The sequence below is a fragment of the Aquarana catesbeiana genome, linkage group LG07 (genome assembly GCF_042186555.1).
Source record: "Aquarana catesbeiana isolate 2022-GZ linkage group LG07, ASM4218655v1, whole genome shotgun sequence".
NCBI classification, from domain to species: Eukaryota; Metazoa; Chordata; class Amphibia; order Anura; family Ranidae; genus Aquarana; species Aquarana catesbeiana.
Genome location: NC_133330.1, coordinates 69264552 through 69291539, shown reverse-complemented (window position 1 = coordinate 69291539; position 26988 = coordinate 69264552). Strand labels below are relative to the sequence as shown.

At 42.1% G+C, this 26988-nt stretch overlaps 1 protein-coding gene across 17 annotated transcripts in view; it reads left to right on the top strand.

Annotated features, from left to right (window-relative positions):
* Window positions 1-26988, top strand: part of CACNA1D (calcium voltage-gated channel subunit alpha1 D) — a 524402-nt gene that overhangs the window by 291962 nt on the left and 205452 nt on the right. For all 17 annotated transcript variants that reach the window (XR_012235243.1, XM_073592294.1, XM_073592295.1 and 14 more), the window contains exon 9: window positions 6474-6643. Coding sequence is in view for 16 of the 17 variants with exons in the window: in XM_073592294.1 (XP_073448395.1) it covers window positions 6474-6643 (170 nt within the window). In the remaining variant the exon portion in view is untranslated. The remainder of the gene's footprint in view (window positions 1-6473; window positions 6644-26988) is intronic.

Sequence of the window (26988 nt, the reverse complement as noted above, 5' to 3'; positions counted from 1 at the left end):
TCCATTAAGATAGATAAGTTATATTAATTCCTTGTGTTATTTTTTTTTCTCATGATAATTTTCTCGTAGAAGTATTCTATTTGCAAACATGTGTAACTAGTATGTTTTCTAATAAAATGGGCATTTAGTTTATTTTCCCACAAACCTTTTTTTTTCATAAAATGTTAAGCTACTACCAACTCAAACATTTCCTTTTCCTACTCTTCTCTATAGACACCCATTGAAGCTTTAATTTAGTGTTTTTGTAACCAAGTAGTGCCTGGAATCTAGCTAATAATGTTCTCAGGCATGATGAACTGTGCTTCGGGAATGTTCCTAATGTTCCAGTGTTCATAAATACTTACCAGAATCAGCTGTCACATGATCTCCAAGACACCAACTGGTGGTTTGAAGCTGCTCTCCACTCTCTTCACTTGTCCGGCCTTCTATAAACTATAGAATATGTACAGAGGTTGGCATGGTTAATTTTTTATCTCCCTAGAAATGAGTTTAACCACGAAGTCCCTGGTAAAATTGTAAAACCGCTATGCAAAAGCTACTTTTTTTCTCAGCATTGTTTTAAGCACTTGTGCTCAATGCCTCTGGTGAATCCTAGCTGGGTTTAGCGCTGGAACTGAAACTACCATGTGTCAGCCACAGTTCAGCACTACCCAAGAGCCAAGCACTGTAAACACATAGCCTAAATATTTAAAACTGTGATCACTTCTTCCTTATTGTTTCCGGAATGAAGACAATACACACAGTTTCTTACTCTTCCCCCCTTCTCCCACCACCTTCTTTCCTTCCCCTGGAAACCTGCATCCCCACCCCCCCCCAATCTTTCTTCTTCTCTTCCTATCTTGACTTTCCTCTGCCTTTTCCTTTAAAATATGTATATCCCTTGCTAAATTTTTCTAGTGGTTCATATATGCCGTGAAGGAGCTATGGGTACATTTATGACATTTGGCTATATTGCAGCTGTACGTTGTGACTAGGGATGGGCGAATGGTTCGGCCCGAGCATAAGTTCGGGCCGAACTTTGGTTGTTTGGATGTTCTGCGAACACCGAACAATATGCGGTGTTCGGGGCAAATTCTAAAGTCTATGGGACACTAACATGAAAAATCAAAAGTGCTCATTTTAATGGCTTATATGCAAGTTATTGTCATAAAAAGTGTTTTGGGACCTGGGTCCTGCCCCAGGGGACATGTATCAATGCAAATTTTTTTTTTAAAAAACGCTGATTTTTTGGGAGCAGTCATTTTTTTAATGCTTAAAGTGAAACAATAAAATGAAATATTCCTTTAAATATTGTGCTTGGGGGGTGTCTATAGTATGCCTGTAAAGTGACGCATTTTCTCGTGTTTAGAACAGTACCACAGCAAAATGATATTTCTAAAGGAAAAATTGTCATTTAAAACTGATCGCGGCTGTAATGAATTGTCAGGTCTCGGCAATATAGATAAAACTAATTGAAAAAAAGAGCATGGGATTCCCCCCCCAGTCTATTACCAGGCCCTTTGGGTCTGGTATGAATATTATGGGGAACCCCGAACCAAAATTAAAAAAAAAAAATTGCGTGGGGGTCCCCCTAAAATCCATACCAGGCCCTTCGGGTCTGATATGGAAATTAAGGGAAATCCTGCGCCAATTTTTTCTAAAAAATAGCGTAGGGGTCCCCCCCCAAAATCCATACCAGACCCTTATCCGAGCACGCAACCTGTCAGGCCACAGGAAAAGAGGGGGGGACGAGAGAGCCCCCCCCCGAACCATACCAGGCCACATGTCCTCAACATGAGGAGGGTGCATTGGGGTAGGGCGGGCCTCATCCCCACAACCCTTGCCCGATGGTTGTGGGAGTCTGTTGGCGGGGGGCTTATCGGAATCTGGAAGCCCCTTTTAACAAGGGATTTTTTTTTCGGTCTGGGCGGCGTGATAGAAGAAGATGAATGGTGGGACATTTTTATTTTTAATAAAGGACTTGTCCCAAGCTGTGTTTTATCGTTTTTAACATTTTGACACTTTTTTTGTGAAATGGTAGGGGTACTTATACCCCGTTACCATTTCACACAGGGGGGGAGGCTGGGATCTGGGGTCCCCTTATTAAAGGGGGCTTCCAGATTCCGATAAGCTCACCCATCCCGCAGACCCCCACAACCACCTGGCAAGGGTTGTGGGGATGAGGCCCTTGTCCCCATCAACATAGGGACAAGGTGCTTTGGGGGGCTACCCCAAAGCACCCTCCCCATTTTGAGGGCATGTGGCCTGGTACGGTTCAGGAGGTTCAGTTTATCAGACACTGGGATACTATAATATGGTATTATGTTGTAAAACACTGCGTAAACTGTTGGCGCCATATAAATCTTGTATTATTATAATAATAATAATATACAGCCCTGCATAACCAATACATATTTTCAAGATAAAGAGTTGTAGTGTTTCTGACACAGTGTGGACATTTAAATATAAATACATCTTAGTGGAGGTTTCCTTTAATAGTTGCAGTAGATTACAAAACTACTGATAAATATTCACATCAGTATTCTGGTCACATAATTTCCACAGACTCTCAGTGACATTTTCAGTAAGCAGAAGTTTAAATGATACTAAAACTTGAAAGTGATTTCATTTTATAGTGGCTAGAATATGTTCAGACTGCTTTATGAGGTATTTATGGTTTTATGAACCATTGCTTAAATGAACAATGAAAGAATACAGTCACTGATTGCCATTTACATCATTAAAGTGATTTAGACATGTTCCTGTGCAGTTGACCTTTACTAGTGAAACTAAAGATTCTTGCCCTTAAGTTTCAACTCTTCCAACAGAATTAGAGATTAGGGTTAAGACATGCTCATACTTTTGGTAATAAAGTATGTAAAGAAAAAAATAGTAAATCTCTGGAATACATGCAAATTTCCCCAATGCTTTATCCCTTTAAACACACTGCAAGTACAAAAAAAAAGTATCTGTTGAGGTGAAATAATGTAAGAGATTATTTTACTATTTTATGTAGGTTTCTGATTTCCCCTAGATTTCTGATAAGAGAACCAAGGACCTGTTGTAGGCATCTAAAGTTATGGTTCCCAGGGGGAAATTGGGGTCCCCAAAAATACGAGTATGGCGGAGGATTGTGAGGTTAAGCTTGTGAAAGTGAATATCTTTCTAGCTATATGAACCATGGCTCCAGTAGTCAGATGTTTTTTAAAAGTAAAAGGATTGGACAAAAGAGCCAGGGAAACCAGGGAGAAGCTGTGGGGAGGTTTCCTGTTCTGTGCTTACCCACAGTTTGGTGTTACAGTGACAGTCAACCACCTGGGTTAGGTGTGGTTCCTTGTACTATAGGTTGCCGTCTGGGAGACCGATAGGTGTGTCTCTGTGTAGCATAGTTTAACATCTGGGAGACTGATTCCACCATACTTCTTTGGTCAAGTCAGGAGTGGGTGGTTTAGTTACTGTAACCCAGGTCCCATAAAAAGGGTATAACTATTGATTGTAGTCGTGGGAAGTCCCAACCCATGTTGTGGATAACCAGTCAACATGGCCATCTAGCTCAGCATCAGGTTATTTTGCAGTTTCCAGGGCGCACCTGTGTCGGTTGGTTTCTATTTGGGTTACGAAGAATGCTGATGAGGAGATTAGGTGGTCTGTCTTGGCGGCATTTGTCTGTAGTGGTTATTTTTCCTGACAGCAACTCAGGATGATGGAGCGGTTGAAGAGGGGGAGTAAGATGCAGTCACATGGCAGCCATTAGTTAGGACGCTTGGTTAGTTGTGCTGTGTTAAAGGTAATGACAAGGCTGAGGGAGGCCCTAAAGGGTTGGACAGTTGTTGCAGAGAGGCAGTCATGTCATGACAGATAAAAATGATAGATCCCCATTAGGTACTTACTATTGCATTCTTAGGCCACGTACTCGGGGCCCACTAAAGGATCCTCTGGTGCTCTGGGGAGCGAGTCTGATCCTGGATTTACCTGTATTTCTCCAGAATGAGCCACATTTGATATTTTTCACCAAACCCAATAATGTGATATTAGGTTGTAGTATCATTCGCCTTATTTTTTTAACACAGATATTGGCAGATATTTGGCTGTCAAAATAAGATTTTTTTTTAACTAAACAAATCAAGTCGCAGGTAATTGGTAAAGATTTGAATCACAAGAGTCAGCTATTCTCAAGGAAAACAACAAACTGCTTGTGAACTGGAGAGCTTCTACATACAGAAAGGCCAACCCCCTTTTTCTCTACCAACCAGTCATGTAATTGATAAGAGTTGGCCTAGGGGCAAGCCTAAGGGTCTTGATTTCAATTTTTTTAAAGCATATGCTGTGCTGTTAGGTTGAACAGGACTTTTGGTAGGTTAGATCCAAACTAAGTTAATAAGTGATCATTTGCTATTGAAGAAAATGCAGCTAATGTTTAAGAGTTCATTAAAAGATGTCTCTGCATTCACACAACTGTAGGGAATAATTCCCGTAATGCGCCAAACATGTTTATTTACTATGATTGTTTGCCCTATCTAGCGGGCATAATTCAATATTTTTCTGATTGAGGTTTTGCAGAAAAATATTGCTTTACGGCCATTAGATGAAGCTGATGATCATAGAAATAAAAATATTAGACACCTTTCGCCACAGCTGTGAGAATGTATCAACTTTATTAGTAAATGGACCACCTAGTGTATTAAAGTGATTGTAAAGTCTTGTTTTTTTTTTTTTATAACAAACATGTCATACTTACCTCCTCTGTGCAGTTGGTTTTGCACAGAGCAGCCTGGATCCTCCTCTTCTCGGGTCCCTCTTCGCTGCTCCTGGCCCCTCCCTACTTTAAGTGCCCCTCAGCCAGCAGCTTGCTACAGGGGGCATCCAAGCCGAGTCAGAGCTCCGTGTATCCATTCAGACATGGAGCCCTGACCTGGCCCGCCCCCTCTCTCCCCTGATTGGCTGAATGACTTTGATTGATAGCCGCGGGAGCCAATGGCGCCGCTGCTCTGTCTCAGCCAATCAGGAGGAGTGTCCTTGATGGCTGAGGGGATCGTGGACATCGCTGGAGAGTGAAGGGGCTCAGGTAGGTAATTAGGGGGGTGCTAGGGCGGCTGCTACACACAGAAGCATTTTTTATCTTAATGCATAGAATGCATTAAGATAAAAAACCTTCTGCCTTTACAACTCCTTTAAAGGCATTTTTGGTCAGACATTACTTTTTATTAGTATCTGAAACCAGAACTATGTATATTTTCTTACTGAAACCATTCAGGTTCTTAGATGAACAGCTATCTTTTTTCAGTGTATGGGTGACACTGGTCATGGTAATGTATGTGGTCATGGTAATACACAAGAGGTTGACACACATGTTAAAAGGTAACCTGTTTATTTTAAATTGGCTGCTGATGCACATAAATCTGTACATGCCCTAATTTTATTAATATATCGCATCATGCACAGATGAGAATTCATGTAGGTAGCTGTGCACTACTTGGCTTCTTTGAGGTGCCATTCTTAATGAATAGCACTGCAACACACCACACTGCGTTCCATGCATTGTAATAACACACAGTAAAATGTATGTATTTGCATTACATTATCAAAACGCACTGCAGTGAATGTTACCTTACTATATAATGGGTTCAAGACAAATACTGATATTTTACACTTCTTTGAGATCGAATTCTTAGATTGTGCTCTGTATGTTACAAAATGTGTGTCATTGTGATATGTTGTATCCTGTTAATATGAAAACTAGATCAAAACTAGTGAAAGTGCTTCCTTTAGCAGGCAATCAACGTCCAGGTATTGTTGTAATGGGGATCTGTCCCGTTTGGGGAATATCTTTTTCTATTACTTGTTCTAGTTTTTGTATACGAGTCCTAATACGTATATTGTCTTTTTCATGCGTTGTAATCAGGTGTCATCCTTGTAATACATTAAAGGCCAACTCTAGGAAATCATATAAAAATGCTTAGTTCATTTATGTATTCCATCAAAAACCATAAAATAATTTGTTCTCAATTAGGCTAGTGCAATTATTTGAAATTCATCTTTGTATTATGTTGCCAAGCTACAGCTTGAAAGCAGACATGCAGTTGGAGTGTCTGCCATATAAGATAATGGGTAATAGAGGTTGATAGGTGTGTTAAATGAGAGCTCAGGGTGTGCTGATAATAAATAGAGCAGGCAGGAGATGGGTCAGTGGAGCAGAATCTGTAGAATTGCAGAATGATGCCACTCTCTTATCGTATGCAGCCATTGAGCATAGCAGTTCTGGGTTGATTATAGACGTATTTGTGTTACTTTCTGACAGATCAACAGATCTTCTATATGTGAATTCACCTATTTAGCTGGAGTTGGCCTTTAAATATCTGCAAATTTTAGAGCTTTGCATGCAGAACTTTGCTTTTCACAAATTATTTCTGTGCTTTGCTTGTGTGTTATTTTATTGCTGGTTGTGCATAATTCATGTGTTTACGGTATATTTCCTTTTTCTTGGCTCTGTGTAGTGAGTTTTCTAAGGAAAGAGAAAAGGCGAAAGCTAGAGGGGACTTTCAGAAACTGCGTGAGAAACAACAGCTGGAAGAGGACCTGAAGGGTTACTTGGACTGGATCACCCAAGCTGAGGACATTGATCCTGAGAATGAGGAGGAGGGAGATGAAGAAGTCAAACGCAATAGTATGTATTCAAATCTGACCTGAATCCAGTATAACAATATAACGGGTAATTCTACTCTCCATGTTAGTCCTATTATGTATCTAGATTTACACCTGCGTTACACTAATATACACCTGGTGTTTGGCACGTAATGATTAGCCACAGTGAAAACACACTATTTTTATACCTTTAAGCCTCCTCGCCTTCCCCCTTCAAGATGTTTCCTGTAATCAGCATTAACTAGGTAGTTGTCAGTCTCAGGCTCTTAAGTCAGCTGGAAATTTAAAGAGGTTGGGACTGCTCCGGAGCCAAGTAAAAGCACTAGTGTTGGCAAAATAATATTTGGAAGAGAACGTGATTATTTTTTCTTTATCTAAACTATATCTTTTATTTTATTAGAGGTCATCTCAGCACAAATACAAAAGGAGAAGCTTTCCATGGCATGATGACATTTTATTAAAGCCGAACTCCAGGCAAACAGCTCACTACATAGATAAAATAAATATATGATTTGTTTTTACTATTCCTGTCCACCCAGTTCTGAGATTGAATCTGCTCTGCTACACAGCACAGCCCTGTTTGACACAACACAAGATCTGATTTTTCTCTGCTGCAGTTTAGTCACACTTAGACCTCTTTCATACAGGCCGGATCTGGTTTTGCTCATTAGGGGACCTGTCCGCTGATCCCCTGCTGAGCTGAGCGAATAACAGGTCCGCGTCTGCTCCGCTTATGTAGAGTGGACATGGACACAGCCCACTCTGCTGTATGGGCAGTCGGATGTAAACAGACCGGCTGTCCATTTACACCCGACTGCTCTCCAATCCACCCAGACAGAAGGAAACAAATCACCTGCCATTTGTTTTTGCCAGATTGGATCGGAGGTAGCTGGGTGTAAATGGACACAAGTCTTTTTACATCCGCCTACCCATAGAGAACAAAGGAGGGTCCAGTTGGGTCCACCTGAAAAATGGACAGGCGGACCCGATCAGACACCTTTCAGGTCTTGTCCTTTCCCCAGCCTGTAACTGGAAAGTGAGAAGCATTGAACTGATGAGCTCTTCTTGTATCTGTATCTCTGCTCTCTTCTCCAATTGTTATCACATAAGCCCCGCCGCAAAACTGATTGGCTACTGGTACTGCTTCCCCCTCTCAGGTTCTTACACAGCTTGCATTAAAAAATAACAATGTAATAATTCATGAATGCATAAATACAGAGTTACATTAATTCATGTAATTTATATATATTTTCTGGAGTTCATTTTTAACATAAAATAATAAAAATAGACTCGCATTCACTAAGTGCAAATACTATCCAACCTTGCTTAGTGTAGTGGCAGGGCTGTGCTGCTCAATAAGGCCAATTGAGCGTTTGCTTCAAGTGTCACTCATGGAGGCACGTTGGTGGATGGCATGGATGCCAAAGTGCCCATACTAGACTCTCCTCTGTCCTTAGTGAAGCTCAATAACACTATGCCTTGTAAAACCACAGTTACCATGATACCAAGCTTTCTGCCTGGCTGCTGCATGGTGGGCAGGCATTAAAAACGTCCGCCCCGACACAGCCCAGTATAATGGTGATGGTCTGAGATACTCTCGCAAGTAGGGATGCTGTACATGGAGCAGCGTGGCTACACAACATGATGACTGTAAACAATATTAGGCCATGGAAAGATTTTTCTGTCTATGCGAGCTTAACCAATATCCTTGTAGATGGATGATTTTATGTTGGGAGAAATTGTACTGTATGTACCTTATTACTATACCTGAAAAGCATCTGAATTAATCCGCTGGCACCAATAATATCTGGATTTGCACAAATGTGAGCCTTTTATGGCCTACTTATAATTTGGGGGTCTTAGTTATCTGGTGTGTTATGTACATTTAGTGGTGGGCATATATACAAAGTTTCCACTTTTGCTGTATCACATGGTCATCACTGTGAGAAGAGGATTTGTTGTATTGATTGGACTTTTAATTTAATTATAAATGTATAATATATATTCATTTATTAGTCTGTACATTTATATTATCATTGGTTGGTGCATGTAGAATAAGTGCTACCAATTTTGTAGAGACTAATATGAGGTGGGTTGGATTTGGTGGTGATGGTGGTGGTAGTCTGGGGAGGAACCATATACCGCTTTGGGAACAACCTACATCTTGAATCACTAAGCCTGGGTTCACACATGTGCGGTGCTAATTGAAGCTCAGGTTTCATTGGGAAGATAAAAATCAGTTGTTCAGAGATTGCTCTGCAGTCTAGCTGTGGATCAGTGAGCAGGGAGGGGGGGGTGGGGAGAGGGGGAGGTGTAGTGAGGAGAAGGAGAAAATCCATGTTCAGAACGCAATGCATCTGCAAATCAGATACGTTCCCATAGAAGATAATGGGCTTGTAATTCGCAACGCAATGCCCAGAAAACGCACACCTTTTGTGCAATGCGCAGTGCGAATGCAACGCACATATGTGAACCAAATGCATTCATATGAATGTATTTTAAAATATCCTGCGAATTGGATGTTGTGTAAGCCGCATCTAATTCGCATAGGTGTGAACGGGGGGCTAAAAGATATAAGAGGCAAGTGAATGATCTACCCTTAGCCATTAGCACATATTTAAAGCATCAGTTTTGGGTACACTGTCTCTTTAAAGTATATGTATATAGGCTAAAGGGGACACCGGCTGGTGTCTTGAAGAGCAGGGTCCATTCAATTCCTTCTATTATTACTGTATAGTCTGCTACACAGTTCTGCTGAGACTACTGTCCTCAAGTGTGAATAGTTAAATTGGAGTATCCTACTATACTCCTTCTCCTATACAAGTTTCTAAACTAAAATAAAACAACAAAAAAACGCTACAACCCCTAGACTGATCATTGGAGTAACGAGCGGAAGTTGTGCACCTGGCTATGGGAAATACTGTGTGCCCTGGCTGAAATGAGGGAAGACCTGGGAAAATACCAGTGGCTCCTAAGGGGGTAGCGCTACATTGGTATTTAAATGCAATAGCATTATATTATGGAAAGTTTACTACGGTAGGAACACTTTTGACCCATAAATAGCACATTTAGGTATAGAGTCTTCTACATCAGAGTTAAAAGAGGGGCATTTGAAGAAGAAGGACAAAAGAGTTGGTCCCAAAAAAGGCAGTCCCTCCAAAAGAGACAATTGGGAGCTTTGTTGATATTTCTGTACTAGGCAGGTTTTAGCTTGTGGTTTTAATAACTTATAGTGGGTTCACCATATTAACTAAATTAATGTCCCAAAAGTGAAACATTTAGGAGGCCACCCTTCTAATGTGAGAGATAAATAAAACTATAGTGGGAAGGTGCTGCCATCTAAATACCCAAGAGATATTAGAAGCGGTCTGTTGCCAAAACTGATTTGACAATAAGACTGAGGACCCTTTCATAGGGACACCTCCGTCTTGCGGATTCCGCTTGCTGAGCAGGTTGATGACAGGTCCTGTCCGCTCCACTGTTCAGAGTGGACACGGACATAGTCCCCCTCTCCTCTATGGGGAAATCGGGTGGAAACGGACCGCCTGTCCATTTTCATCTGATCCACCAGACGGATGGAAAATAGGACCACCATCTATCTGCATTTTGTGGAATAGATCGGATGGCGGTTGGTGTCAGCGGACACATTCGCCGCTCCATAGGGGAGACCGAAGGAGCCTTGTGAAAGGACCCTTAATCTTTAAAGCTGACCTAGCATTAGATAACAACTTCACCATAATTAAAGCTGAACTCCACATTTAGTTTGTTTGGGCCAAGTTACTGCACTAACAAGTGCATTTGCTGGGTGCTCTGTATTAACTGTGTTTAGCCTCAGCTACATACAGTATACAGCGCTGTATTCCGGAAGTGGGATGAGAACTTCCCTTCCAACTGCCAGAAAAAAATAAAGTCAGGCTTTGTGCTCAGGCATTCAGGGGAAGTTTTGTGTTTTATGAATGAATACAAAGCTACCTCTGATTGGCCGAGGCAAAGAGGCGAGCGGATGACGTCACAATCTCTGCCTCAGCCAATTAGAGGAAACTTTGTATTCATTGATAGAATACAAATCTTCCCATGAATGGCTGAGCAGCGCCTTAGCCCGACTCTATTTTGTTCCAGGAATGGGATGGGAAGTTTGCATCCCACAGCCAGAACACACTATTTACTGTATATAGCTGATGCAACATACAATTAATACAGCGTGCCCAGCAAGTGCAGTAAATAGTTTGATTGGGCCAGCTTTAAAGCGGTATTAAACCTAAAAGCATACATGTAATATATTGCAGCTTACCAATTCTTAGATGTGATAGCTGCATTCATTTTCTTTTTTTTTTTTTGGTTTTCTTCTTTCTTTTTTTACCTGGTGATCTGGCCAGTAAGTCTGTTGTTTTTTTAAAAGAACAAATTCTCTTAAAGATATATCAGTTACAGGTTTGAGACAAACCATTTGACACTATCGGGGTTGCTTACAATGCTCACCTTTTTTATTTATTTATGTAAAACCTTTATCCCAAAAGGAAAAAAAAAACGGTTTTCTGTAACTGCTTGTAAAGTATTAGCTGGAGTTTGGCTCCAATTTGTTAGTGTACATAAATCTGCTAGTCCATCTACAACTCCCCTACCTGAGAATGACATTTCTGCTGTCCAAAGATGCTCCGGTCACAAGTGAATGAGTCAGAGATGAGAAAAATTATGAGTATGGTGTTTATATCGTCACAGGATAGCAATATGACAGAAGTTAGTTTTAAATGTTTAGCACGATGGTATATAACTCCAGATAAAGCCCACAAGTTTCAAACGAAGACCTCGCAGTGCTGCTGGAGGGGATGTGGAGAACAGGGAACTATGTCTCATATTCGGTGGACGTGTCCTAAAATTAGACAATTTTGGAGAGAGATAATTCAGGAACTAAAAGAGATAACAAAAGAGGAAGTACAAGAAGATCCGTGGGAGTGTTTATTCCACCGGACGAAAACACCAGTTGACCAATATTTGAAAACCCTGGTCCTCTCACTCCTGAACGCAACCAAAAGTTTAATCCCCAGACATTGGCAAGATCCAGATAGCCCTACGTTGAGGAACTGGAGCAATAGAGTAGATGATATCTATAATTTGGAGTACCTGAGATTCAGTGGAGAAGAGGGTTGGGCGGGATTTGAGAGAAAATGGAAGGACTGGCAGTCGTTTAAGATCACTTTGAAGTTCGCAGAGATGGTAGGAGCCTGATTGGTTTAGGAGTCGGTATCAAGATAGTTGTAAGCGATATCAATGGTCGGTTCCAGAGCAGGGGAGGGGAGAGGATAGTACGGGGGGGGGGTTAAAACGTTTAGAGGCAATTTGTATCTAGTTGTAGAGAAGAAAGTCTTTAGGTGATGAAACATATGTTATTAAACTGTATTGGAATTTCTTTCTTTTGTACCAAAATTTAAGAATAATAAAAGATACTGAAAAAAAAAAAAACAACAACAACAAAGGTGCTCCTGTGCTCCTTCATCCAGAGTGGGGGCACTCTTATACAGAAGGTGTGTTACTGGCCAAATCACAGAGTGAAAACCAGAGGGAAAAATCTAAAAAGGAAAACGAATGCAGCCACCAGATCTAATGATTGGTAAGCTGCAACATATAACATTTTTTGGTTTTGGGTCTAATACCGCTTTAAGCCCTGCCCAGCAACGTATACTTATCTTCCTTTTGCTACCCTGCCTCTTTGTTCAGTCCCCAGGAATAAAAGCTCTTTGTAAGCTACAAGTTGCTGCAGTTGGGCTGGGCTATGAATTTTCTGCCCAGCACTATCACATGGAGTGAGTGGCCTGTTCTTCAATACCCAGAAGTAACATGCACCTCCTTTAGCCGTCAGTGCTGAATGGAGCAGTGGGTGAGTAAAAGAAAGATATGTATTTATTGGGGAGGGGTAGAGGAATAAAGTAAACTGGTGCATTTCCAAAGGAAAAGTTTGCAATTCACTATGTGCAAGATACTTTTTTTGGCTTGGAAAAGTGGCTCCAAAATGCATGTATCATCCAGTCTGAGAAGTGCACTATGTGTAAATTATATGTAGACGTGCAGGAGGTATAGTATGCTCTACTTCCACATACAATGGGCACTTCTTTGTATGGGTTTTTGCAGTATGCACATTGTATTCTGGATGTAGATGGATGGAATTTTGCATTGAGAACATCCAGTATATGGGGTGTCTTGTGTGTGCAGGAGTAACTTTCAAGATACTGTATGTATGGGCAGGGAGCTTCTGAAACTTGGAAGTTACATCTTTTCAAATGACTTGCCATACAATTTCTAAAGTGTGCAGCGAGGTGCATTTGAGTTCATGTCATAAAAGAACAGCATGTGCTGAGTCTTCTACTAATGACAATGACAGTTTTAACAGTTTGCCAGTGGTATATCAAATAATAATAACATTTCTGGCTGTCGTCTGGAATGATCTTCAGGTTATATGAGTTTACTATCTTGTAAATGTAAATTGTCCTAAAACGGCTCTGTTTTTTTGTGCTCAAATGAGTTAAGTGCTTAACATCCATATATTATAGAGATGTATTTTTCTCTGAAGTGATTTAAGGATAAGTGCTCTTTGAGAGAAAGCGCTCTTATACTGTTTGCCTCTTTAAGGTGACCTAACCCATCCCAAGTCTGAGGGCAGCAGACTCCAAGTATTGTTTACACCCTGCAGAGCAAATCCTCTGTGCCTGAGCAGAAGAGCCCCATAGAAGTCTATGTGGCCTCTCTATCTCCATCCTTGGTGGTTAGATGCAGGAAGCTGGGCCTCGTAGACTTCTATGGATCTCTACTGAGCAGCTGTGGCCAGGAGACTGAGGACTTGTAGCCCAGAATGTAAACAATCCCCGAAGGTTGCAGTCGTGGGATTGAGGTAAGTATGCATCTCTGGAGAGGAAGGATGGGATCGGTTAGGTCAGCTTAATGGGGGTGAATTGAATAAGTGCAATTACTCTGAAAGTGCCCCTTTCCTGAGAGAATCATGGAATCATTACTGATTTTATTCTGAAATGCTTATTGCCTGGTTATCATGATGAACCCTCCTGCTTCAATACTTTGAGTCACTGACCTAAAGGACTTTCCAATTGAAGCTTCCTAAAATATTACTATTGTGCAGTACAAAACTACCAGTCAACGGCTACCAGAGGAAAGCTCCCCCAAACAGCTGTAAAAATCTAACAGCAAATCCATAGATGGGCAACCTTGGCAATCCAGCTGTGATAAAACTACAAACCCAAAAGACACTGCAAGGCTATGACAGCCACAGGCATGACTCCCCGAGGCAGAGGCTTGATGGAATTTGAAGTGTCACCACAGCTGGAGTTCTGAGATGACATCTGTGGAATAGGCTTATTGGAAACATTTTCTTGGTCAGCTGCTGCAAAGTCCTGCTGTCGGAAGACAATGTCTCAATTGGGAAAATTCCTTTATATCAGAAGTCTCCAAACTTTATCAACAAAGGGCGAGTTTACTCTCCTTCAAACTTTAGGGGGGCCAGATTGTGCCCAGTGGGAGTAGAAAGTGTCTGTGTCAGTCGGAGTAAACAATGCCCCATCATTTATATTAGGGAGAGGAATAGTGCCCCATCATTGGTATCAATGGGAGGAATAGTGCCCCTTCATTGGTGTCAGTGGGAGGAATAGTGCCCCATTGTTGGTATCATTGGAAGGAATAGTGCCCCATCATTGGTATCAATGGGAGGAATAGTGCCCCTTCATTGGTGTCAGTGGGAGGAATAGTGCCCCATTGTTGGTATAATTGGAAGGAATAGTGCCCCATCATTGGTATCAGTGGGAGGAATGGTGTGCCATCATTCGTGTCAGTGGGAGGAATAGTGCCCTATAGTTGTTATCAATAGGAGGAATAGTGCCCTGTCATTGTTGTCAGGTGGAGGAATAGTGCCCCATCATTGGTGTCAGTGGGAGGAATAGTGCCCCATCGCTGGATCAGTAGGAGGAATAGTGCCCCATAATTGGTGTCGGTGGGGGGAATAATGCCCCATTGTTGTTACCAGTGGGAGGAATAGTGCCCCATCATTGGTGTCAGTGGAAGGAATAGTGCCCCATCGCTGGATCAGTAGGAGCAATAGTGCCCCATAATTGGTGTTGGTGGGGGGAATAATGCCCCATTGTTGTTACCAGTGGGAGGAATAGTGCCCCATCATTGGTGTTAGTGGGAGGAACAGTGCTCCATCATTGGTGTCAGTGGGAGGAATAGTGCCCCATAGTTTTTATCAATGGGAGGAATAGTGCCCTGTCATTGGTTTCAGAGGGAGGAATGGTGCCCCATCATTGGTGTCAGTGGGAGGAATGGTGCCCTATCATTGGTGTCAGTGGGAGGAATAGTGTCTCATCACTGGTGTCAGTGGGAGGAATAGTGCCCCATAGTTTTTATCAATGGGAGGAATAGTGCCCTGTCATTGTTGTCAGTGGGTGGAATAATGCCCCATCATTGATGTCAGTGGGAGGACTAGTACCCCATAGTTGTTATCAATGGTAGGATCAGTGCCCTGTCGTGTCAGTGGGAGGAATAGTGTCTCATCACTGGTGTCACTGGGAGGAATGGTGCCCTATAATTGGTGTCAGTGGGAGGAATAGTGCCCCATAGTTGTTATCAATGAAAGGAATAGTGCCCTGTTGTCAGTGTCAGTGGCAGGAACAGTGGCCTACTGTTGCTGACAGTGGAGGGAATAATACCTCAAGGGCCAGATAAAAGCAAGCAAAGGGCCTCAGTTTTGAGACCACTGCTTTATATACGTCGCTTTTGTAGATGGAGGAATCCCATCATTTTTTTTCTTTGTTCAGCCTGATGGCAGTGATCTGTCTGTTACCAACTTTAGTTTCCCTTTGCCTATATAAAACATTATGTATTGTTTTTACTGTGTGTAGAGCTTCTGTCTTGCAATGTATAGTGGAGCTGTGTGGGAAGGGCAGAGTCTAGAACCTGGACCTAAATCCAGAAGGCGTCTATTGATGCTCTAGAATAGATCAAAGCCTGCTGTTTTGGAGTTGGTAAATATTTATAGCGCTGTTTGTTACACACGCTGAGATGTAAGAGCGCAGTGAAAAGGTTGAGTTGGTACACTAGCAGAATTCTGACAAGTGCGTGGTAATTTGCTGCGCACACAATATGCCTGTAGGATAGCCACGCGAGAAATACATTGCAAAGCCGTCACTGGAGCTGATCTAATGTATTAAACAGCAGGAAACAGACATTCACAGAGACAGCGCCTGATTTATGCCAAATCCACGCTGTGAGCTCAAACACCTCGCTGCAGACGCCAGCTTTCCTTATGTAACAGCAGCCAACGTATTGATGGTACAAGGTGGGAACCCGGGCTGGGATGTAATAGTGACACACTTCTGGAGTTCAGGCAGTGAGCAAATCATCTTGCTGGCAGCGATTACACGGTGTCCAGTAATGTAATGCCCCCTAAAAAAGGAATAACTCTTCTATGGTTTCTGACTAAAGCTGTTTAGATCATGAAAGTGTATTCAAACCTAAAAACAAAAAATAAACATACTGCAGCATACCAGTCCTTAGATGTGGAACTGCATTCGTTTTTTATTTTAGGCTAAGAACATTTTCAATGAGTACAGAAAATGCCTGCTGATCTTCCCAGAAATGCAATCTGCTTGACACTTCTTCTGAGATTTAAAGAAAGCTCAAACACCCTTATCTTTCTTGTGTAATACTACTAATCCCGTAAATCCATCATGTAAAGGAGATGTTTGAGGTCCAGCTTGTGGGATGAGTATGACTGCATCCATAGACACAAGGGGGAAATGATTGTAGACACAGAAGGACCCAAAATTGGTTTATTTGCAAGATCAGAAGCTGAGGACAAAGAGAAAAAAAACCTTGAAAAAAATAAACTAATGCAGTCACTATATCTAAGCACTGGTAAGCTGCAGTGTATTATATTGTTTTTTGATTTAAACATACAATATATTGGCAAAAGTATTTGGATGCATGCCTTTACAAGCACATGAACCTTAATGGCATCCCAGTCTTAGTCTGTAGGGTTCAGTATTGAGTTGGCCCACCCTTTGCAGCTATAACAGCTTAAACTCTTCCGGGAAGGCTGTCAACAAGGTTTAGTGGTGTGTCTATGGGAATGTTTGACCATTCTTCTAGAAACACATTTGTGAGGTCAGGCACTGATGTTGGACGAGAAAGTCTGGCTCTCAGTCTACACTCTAATTCATCCCAAATGTGTTCTATCGGGTTTGAGGTCAGGACTCTGCAGGCCAGTCAAGTTCCTCCATCCCAAACTCGCTCATCCATGTCTTTATGGGACCTTGCTTTGTGCACTGGTGTGCAGTCATGTTGGAACAGGAAGGGGCCATCCTCAAGCTGTTTCCACAAAGTTGGGAGCATGAAATTGTCCAAAATGTCTTGGTATGCTGATGCCTTAAGAGTTCCCATCCCTTCATGAACTAAGGGGCCAAGCCCAACCCTTGAGAAAAAAAACCTGCACCATAATCCCCCTTCACAAAACTTTACACTTGGCACAATGCAGTCAGGCAAAGTACTGTTCTCCTGGCAACTGCCAAACCCAGACACGTCACATAGCCAGACAGAGAAGCATGATTCGTAACGCTAGAGAACACCACTCCACTGCTTTAGAGTCCAGTGGCGACGTGCTTTACACCACTGCATCTTTACATTGCACTTGGTGATGTAAGGCTTGGATGCAGCTGCTCGGCCATGAAAACCCATTCCATGAAGCTCCCAGTTGCTTTCACTTTGTTATAACACCAATAACAGTTGACTGTGGAATATTTAGTAGCAAGAAAACTTCACGGATGGACTTATTGCAGAGGTGACGACCTATCACGGTACCACGCTTGAATTCACTGAGCTCCTGAGAGTGACCCATTATTTTTGAACTATAAACTGTACAACTCAGTTGAACAATAAGCTGAAATCTTTTAGATGGAGGGCAGTAAATAAAATAATATGGTTGCATAAGTGTGCACACACTTAAATGAATACTTTGTTGGAGCCCCTTTTGATTTTATTACAGCACTCAGTCTTTTTGGCTATGAGTCTATCAGCATGGCACATCTTGACTTGGCAATATTTGCCCACTCTTCTTTGCAAAAACTCTCCAAATCTGTCAAATTGCGAGGACATCTCTTGTGCACAGCCCTCTTCAGATCACCCCACAGATTTTCTATCGGATTCAGGTCTGGGCTCTGGCTGGGCCATTCCAAAACTTTAATCTCCTTTTGGTGAATCCATTCCTTTGTTGATTTGGATGTATGCTTTGGGTGGTTGTCATGTTGAAAGATGAAGTTCCTCTTCATGTTCAGCTTTCTATCAGAAGCTTGAAGGTTTTGTGCCAATATTGACTGGTATTTGGAACTGTTCATAATTCCCTCTACCTTAACTAAGGCCCCTGTTCCAGCTGAAGAAAAACAGCCCCAAAGCATGATGCTGCGACCACCATGCTTCACAGTGGGTATGGTGTTCTTTTGGTGATGTGCAGTGTTGTTTTTGTGCCAAACATATCTTTTGGAATTATGGCCAAAAAATTCAACCTTGGTTTCATCAGACCATAACACATTTTCTCACATGCTTTTGGGAAACTTCAGATGTGTTTTTGCAAAAAAAATTTCTGGGCTTGGATGTTTTTCTTCATAAGAAAAGGCTTCCGTCTTGCCACTCTACCCCATAGCCCAGTTATATGAAGAATACGGGAGATTTTTTTCACACGTACCACACAGCTATTACTTGCCATACATTCCTGCAGCTCCTTTATTGTTGCTGTAGGCCTCTTGGCAGCCTCCCTGATCAGTTTTCTTCTCGTCTTTTCATCCATTTTGGAGGGACGTCCAGATCTTGGTAATGTCACTATTGTGCCATATTTTCTCAGTTTGATGACTGTCTTCACTGTGTTCCATGGTATATCTAATGCCTTGGAAATTCTTTTGTACCTTTTTCCTGACTGATACATTTTAACAATAAGATCCCTCTGATGCTTTGGAAGCTCTCTGCGGACCGTGGCTTTTGCTGTAGGATGCAACTAAGAAAATGTCAGGAAAGACCTACTAGAACAGCTCAACTTTTTTTTGGGTTAATCAGAGGCACTTTAAATGATGGCAGGTGTGTACTGACTCCTATTTAACATGAGTTTGAATGTGATTGCTTAATTCTGAACATAGCCACATCCCCAGTTATAAGATGGTGTGCACACTTATGCAATCACTTTATTTTAGTTCTTTTTATTTTTACTCCCCCCCCCCCCCCCCTCAAAAGATTTCAGTTTGTTTTTTAATTGAGTTGTACAATTTATAGGTCACATTAAAGGTGGAAAAAGTTCTGAAATGATTTGTCTTTGTCTCATTTCTTTACATCACAGAAACCTGACATTTTAACAGGGGTGTGTAGACTTTTTACATGCGTGCATGAAAGCTGAAGGAAACTGAAGGGAAAACCGTGCAGATTTCTCTTGCACAGACATCCGTTTCACACCAGATTTCATGCACGCTGACATCAGTTTTTATGCACGTCAGTTATGTGCCCTATTCACACCAATGCTGATGCCATGTCAGTTTTTTTCCCGTGCAGAAAACTGCATACACGTTGCAGATTTCTGCGAAGTAAAAATCCGCACGGTGTTGTGTGAACAGGGCACATAGATAACCATTGTTTTTTTTTTTTTTAGAACGCTTGCAGGAAAACTGATGTCTCTGCACCATGGTGTGAACAAGGCCTTTGAGAAAGGGTGTGTGTGTACAGCTTTCTAACTGTTACCTCCCCCATCCTTCTCTGGCTCCCCCCTGATTGTCTGCTCCTTTCCATATCCTCATTGACCCAGCGTCAGGTGGTGCCATGCACGCACTTTGCATGTGGTGTGCGGGCACAGTGGGGACTGCCGTGCACGCACTTGTCCGTGACTGCTGTGCACGCCACAACAGTGCCCTTGCTGGGGGGAGTGTGGAGATGGACGGCAAGTCTTCTCCTGTCCCCTCCTGACCTCCAGCATGAAGACACACCCAGGATCAGCACTAGTTTGCGAGCTTACACAGGTGCTGGGGAACAGAAATAAAAGGTAAAAGTACAGATATTTGATTTAGACCATTGGAAACATTGCTGTGGTACATGTCTTTTTGGGTGCATGCAATGGAGGTTTACAACCACTTAAAGTGAATGTAAACCCAATGTCATCCTTTCTAAATTACTGCTGTAGTGGTTATCTATAAGGATATACATGACTCCTGCATGTATCTTTACCTGTCAAATGTCTCCCCTCTGTCTGTTATTAGACCCGAAAAACTGCAGATTCTGTGGGTGGGTCTGTTGTCTGGAGCTCGGTGGGTGGAGTCGTGATGTCAGTAGACTCCCCGCCCACCTCTACACTCCTTGTCAATATTCATTTTCTCTGTATATTTCAAACACTAAACTTCTGCTATGATCTCTAACATCCAGTGAAAAGACAGGAAAGTAACCACATGACTTCAGCATGCCAAATCATGCCGAGGTGTGGAACAGCCAATCCTTGCAGAGTTACTGAAGAAAGGAGTGGGGGAGGGAATTAAAAAATAATGCATGTCTTAGGCTAGTGCACAAGATATGTAAATCACCTGTCACTCACAGCAAGGGGGAGGATTTGACAAAGTTTTTCTCAGTTTGTCAAGAATTGTCTCACTGAACAATAAAAGAGGATTGCTCAGAGATGGATTAACTCTGTGTGGCAAGACTGGGCTCAAATGATAGGAAATCTTATACTCTACAGTATGATATATAAAAAAAAAAAACATTTCGGGTTTACATCAACTTTAAGCCAGTCAAAACCAGGTACCTGTCCCCCCCCCCCCCCCCCAAAAAAAAGTGCCAATTTTTAAGGAGGGGGGAGGATGCAAACAAGCAGAACTTCGCCTTTTGGGTGACGTCCTGCCTTAAAGTAGAATTAAACGTTATTTGGCACCAAAAACTTTAAACACTATTTTATTCATTTTTAATATTTTTTTTTAAATATTTTTAATATTAAAAGTAAATTCACCCATCCATCCATGTGTCCATGCTTTATTTTGTTGAGAAGTCCCCCCCCCCCCCCCAGCATTTCTGGTCATGCTCAATTTTTAGTAAGGGCAGATCATATAGCATTTACTTCCTGGAATCCATTTGCCTGTAGCTCAGACGTTCAGGCAGGAGGGTGTGGTTAGCTGAGAAAGCCCCTTCCCTCCTTCAGATGAAAGAAAGAAAAGTGTCCATGAAGACTCCTGGGATGTATGACATCATTTTGGCTTAGGCCAGAAAGCAGGAAGAAACTGAAGAAATGTAAAAAAAAAAAAGTTTACCAAGTGAATATAATAGACCTTCCTATCTATTTACTAAGGCTAGCAGCGTAAGAATTAAAAATAGTTAAAGAGGAACTGCAGTCTGCTCACACATAATTTGTAATAAAAACTTCTTTGCCATTCTGGAGCTTCCCTCCAAATACTTTGCATATTATTTTATATTTACTGTGATCCTGTACTTGCCAAATATGCCGCAGAAATCTGGCTGCATCCATTTTAACTGTGGGCAGCTGAAGCTGCTGCCTGTTCACTTCCTAGATTTACACCGATACACAGAGGCACACCTCCAGCTCTGCAGCTCTGATTGACCCTCTTATGACTCATCCCCCCTCCCTTCCTGGCACACTCTCACAAGAATGAGAGAGAGAGCTGTGCATGATGTCATAAGCCTAGGCTTTTTACCAGACAAGAAACAGGAAGTGGGCTGTATAAGGTATTTACTTGCAGAAAAAAAAAAATGTTTTACTATCCAAAGTTAAAACCACAAGGGCGGAAGATTTAATAGATGGAAAGATGAAAAAATGATAAAGTTCCGCTTTAATGTTTATTTAGAAAGGAGTTTAGTTCTGCTTTAAATGCATTTTTACATACAATTAATATGTTTTATGAATCTGTCTTGATGTCACCCTCTGTCATCCATTGTACAACAAGAACACTCTTCTACTGGAAGAGGGGGAAGCAGCCCAAGGAGCCAGACAGGCTCTTCTGCATGTGTGTGTGTTTACAGGGAACATGCAGACAGGAGGACAGCAAAATAAGCAGTGTTTTGCTGCTCACACCTTGCCCAATTAGCGGGTTGTGGGCAGTGAGGTGGCACCACTATGTTCATTATTGCTAACAGAAATAGAGTAGTCACCTTTCTGGGTGTACTTTCTGGCAGGTATATGAACTAGAAAATTGTCTGGACAGAATTACAAATAAATTAGTAACTAAAACAGTGATCATATATTGATTTCTCTGTTTGCTTGGAGTTCATCTGTCCCCCTGTCTAAGGCTGAGAACCGAGCGATCAAACACCGCTGATCGCTCATCTCTCAGAGAGATTGTCACTGTCAGTCACTGGCTCCCTGCTCTGCTCCCCCTGCGCTCACTGGAGCGCTGGGCTGTGGAAGAGGTGGGAGCAGCCAGCTCAGGCTTTCAGCGGCTCGCTGAGAGGCTGATCCGGGTACCAGTCCAGGCATGTGGGCGGATCCTGACCATATTTTCCTGATCCTTCCCAAGCCTGGAGCGGCTCTGTGATGTCAGCTGACAGCGGGCTTCAACCCACTGCCAGCTAAAAACGGATCACAGGAGTGCAGAACGAACTGCAGAACGAACTGCAGAACGAACTGCACTGTGATCTGCAGAAAAAGTACAGCCAAATGAGCTTTGTCTGTACTTCTCCTTTAATATCTGAAGTCAGATTTTTTCATGACTTTACAGGACACTTAGCTATTAATATTCCCTTACCATACATTGCAGCAAATTGCACTTTATCCTTCAACAGCTGCCCATAACAGAGATAAGATCTCCATTCGGCTTGCGGAGAGTGAGTGCAGCCGTTTGTTATCTGTTTAATAATGGTGGGTTAGTTGAAAATAATGACTGGAGTATTACATATTGCTGATTTGCTGCTCGCACAAAGTTATTTAATGAGCTTATGCCACTCTGGTTTTATCACTGCACATTTCTCATTTAATTGACACTGTCCTCTGGGATGCTTTGACCTTATATTCTTCCCCACAGGAAAAGAACAACTTGTCTCACACATCTAGGAGCTTAACCTCATCTTCTCAGACGCGCTCTTAATGTACATTTTACATGCATTGTTTATTTCATTGCCTATTGAAAGGTTGAAATGTGTTCCATCTGCCCTGTGAAGTTCCGTGATGTCAGGAGAGACGGGAGTCAGGTGTCATTGAAGGCACCAATGAAAAACAAAAGAGAACCTGCCAAGATGGACTCACGGGGGCTGGCGCTGATGAATTGTCCCTGAAATTGCATTTTCCTGGGCTGTCGTCTTCATCCTTGCTTTAGTACTTACGGGGTAGAGTATGTAAGTCAGGGATTAGACATTTTACAGGCAAGGATGTGTCCAGCCGCGATCACTGCAGGTGATGAACAGGCACAATTGGCTGTGACCGCTGACAGCCTGTCATTGCGGCTTGGTTGCTGCAGCTATCTACTCACAGCTGTCAAACCCAGCAGCTGGAATTAGTAGATTCCTGCCATTGGGATTCACACTGTGGCTAAACGTCCATCTGTATGCAACCTTAAAGTGTTACTAAACCCACAACAGTAAAATCAGTCTGTATATGCAGTAAAGCATGCTTGTTATACACACTTTGGAACCTAAGATGTTAATCCTCTGCATTGTGTAAAAAGGCTGTTTGATCCTCCCCTTCTTCCCCATTAGAACTCCTGATAGTACAGAGGTTAGGGGACAAGCTGCACATGCTCAGTTTCGTGTGTATTGCTAGAGAGTTTTTTCTTTTTTGGAGAGTGCATGTGATCACCACAGGACCAATCAGCACTGTCCAGACAGAGGCTCAGGGGTCCTGCATCCTCATAGGACAATTACATACCTCCCAACTTTTTGAGATAAGAATGAGGGACACCTATTAGCAAAAGTATACAGGCATAGGACACACCTCCTGCCACACCCCCTTAAAGAAGAATCATTTTAAAAAAATAGTTAAACCCACTAGTGCTTTTTTTTACTACTACTATTCCTTTATACTGGCTTTTGAAGTTTGAAAATGCAGAAAGAAAAAAAGTGCATTTTGAATACAACTATGTAGATCAGATCAAAATTAGGGACAAATGAGGAGGAAAGAGGGACAGAGGAACTTTGTTCCACATCAGGTACAGTTCCTCGAAATCAGGGACAGTTGGGAGCTATGCAATTATGGGAGAATGAAAACTCCTCCTACAAGTTTCAACTAAACACTGATAGAAGTCACAAGACTGCTCTAACTGCTGATGAGAAAGGGTATTTAGCAGTTTATATTTACTAAAACTATTGCATTTCCATGTTCTGTGTACTGTGGGAGACCAGATATAGTGAATGCAGGGTCCTGGGTTTAGTAACACTTTAACTAGCTAAATACATTCCAGGAGCATCAAACCAAAGTTGTTCACTCTTATGCCGCGTACACACGGTCGGATTTTACGACAACAAAGGATGTGGGCTGAAACCTTTCTTGCATACACACGGTCACACAAATGTTGGCCCAAAATTCTGAACGTGAGAACGCGGTGACGTACAAGACGTATGACGAACCGCGAAAAAGGAAGTTTAATAGCCACTGCGGCTCCTTCTGCTTGATTCCAAGCATGCGTGAGCTCTTGTGCGATGGACTTGTGTACACACGATCGGACTTTCTGACAACAAAGTGAAGTTGGCAGAAAATTTGAGAACCTGCTCTCAAACATTTGTGACCGGAAATTCTGACAGCAAATGTTCGATGGAGCATACAACAAGCTCACATCCAACATTTCCTCAGAAAGTCCGACCAGGTGTACACATTATACTTTGTTTCCTTTGGAAAACAGACATTGTCTGTATAGAAAGGCCTCCCCTGTCAGCATGGTGTAGAGAAGGACCCTTACCCTCTATCTAGAAGCAGTGGCCTCTCTGCAGAGGTATGACACACCTCCATCTGTCAAAACTAGAGCTGTCCAATCTGCAGAGAGTTTGAGCTTGGCTCCATCTCAGGAAGTGCATTGGACCCACGTGTGTCCTCCTATATTAGATTTTTATAAAGCGGTAGATATAAAGCATATTATTAATGTATAAAGGTCTCTTTTATTAAAGTGGAAGTCCGGTTTTCTCTAATCCACCTACTCCCTTCTCTGAACCCCTCTGGTCTTTAGAAAAAAAAAAAATCCCAATACCTTTTTCTGTGGTCTTCAGGCTGGTAGGGTTCATGTTTGGTGGTGGCAGTGGGCTGGACTGAGCAGTGCTTTATATAATGACATGTGAGTGCCGCTCAATCCAGGAGTACTGTGATCCCAGGGTTTGTGATAATGTGTTCCCATGGGGGTGTGCCATGGACAGTCTTGGCCCACAGGAGGTGGATAGGATGATGCTGGTCACCATTTAACCTGCAAGACGAGTGTCAATGGACGTCTGTCGCTGTGAGTCTATGGGGGCCAGCACTAGAGAGGAGTTTACTATAGCAATCAAAACAGCTTTATTTTCTTTTATGGAAATTCCGTGAAAGTGATTTTTTAACATTTTTGGTTTTTTTTTACCCCATGGGTGTCTGGCCTTAAACATGTTTGTGTTGCCCCTTAGCTGCCAATCAGATTCTCCTTTCCTTCCCCCCATCCTGTACAGAATGACTATGAGATGCTAGCCTGTCTCAAACAACTTTTCTTTTATACAGCTTCCTATACAAAGATTAGCGCCGAGTATATTTTATTTGATGTCACAAGGCTGTTGGTTTATTCATGCAACGTTTTCTTTTCTTGTAATTGGCAAGCACTGTGCTAGTTTTCTGTTGCCACTTAGCACCTTTTTTTTAATTGCTGTGGTTCTGTTCATTAATAGTCCATTCAATTGTGTACTGTAAACAGCTGCACGGAGCCTCCCGCGATTAACATTTGCAGCGCCATCAGTTGAGTTTGTTTCCATTTAGGTAAATGGAGCGCCGTATTTAATATTAATCTGTCAATTTCTACATTGCTTGTATGTTAACATTGCTGCCACCTGCTGCTGAATTGACAAATGGCTGTGTCTTTACCATGAAGGGGTTACACTGGAGGATTTGCTTGGAGAAAAGAAGAAAGGGTGGTTTAGATGCTTTAAACGTAAAAATAAACACGGTAATGTTGAATTTGCTGTGATCAGGCTGCCCGTTTGCTGTGGTTCGCATGTTTTCTTACTGCTGTTCTGCATGTTGTGGATTGCTTTAGGAAACTTCATTTATAAGGTCTCCATTTTGGTTTTATTTTCTTTTGAGAATATTAAAGGAAAACTTTAAGAGGATGTATGGATGTTACCATTGCTGACCTTCCCTTCTGAAAGTACTAATTATCTGGCTGTCATGCTGATCCAATAGCTTAAATACATTTTGACATCACTGACAAATAACAATTATACAACTACGAGTTCTGTACATACATTGTTATATTTCTTCTGAGTTAGTTTTCTAGTAATTGCTGATGCCAAGGACAACCAGAAAACTAGCATTTTAGAAGAAGGTCATCAATGACAGCCTCTGCATTTAATTCAGTACAGGTTTTTTGAAAGAAAATATTTTTACCCTAAAGGGTTACTTTTTCAGAAAGAATGAAAAGGTAAACTAACACGGTATACCTCCCTTTCCCTGCTGTACTTTTCTCCATGGGTGATGAGCTGTGCCCATGCATCCGGTGCAGCGGTCCGGCATTTCAGATCTCCCTCCTTCTGCAGTGCTCACAGGATGGACCAGAGTGGTGCTCTGTGCCGGCGCTGACCAATCAGAATTGTTTTAACCCTCCTAGAAGCACTGCTGAAAGAAGAGGGAGAAGAACGGGAATTTTAAATCTCTGGATTGCTACACTGGCTGCGTATCCACTGACAGCTCATCACCCATGGAGGTAAGTACAGTGGGGAGCAGGAGAGTGGAGAGAGTGCACCGTGTTAGTTGACGTTTTCATTTTTCTGAAAAGGTGAACAGGTTTTTTCCTGCAGCTAGTGCATATCAATCATCCTTATCATCGTATATTGATTAAAGTAACATTAAAATCCCCGCTTCTGGGATGGATCGGAGCGTTGCCGGTGCTGACCAATCAGAATCGCTCTGTTCCATCCTGGAAACACTGCAGAAAGATGAGGGAGAAGATCGGGGATTTTAAATCCCTGGATTGCTACTCTGGCTGTGTTTCCAGGCAGCTCATTACCCATGGTGGGAAGTACAGTGGGGAGTGGGAAGGTGGCGAGAGTGCAAAGTGTTAGTTGACTTTTTCATATTTCTGGAGAGGTGCACAGGTTAATTTTTCTGAAAAGGTGCACAGGTTTTTTTTTTGTGCAGCTAGTGCATATCATCCTTATTTTGATTAAAGTGTCATTAAAGTGATTGTA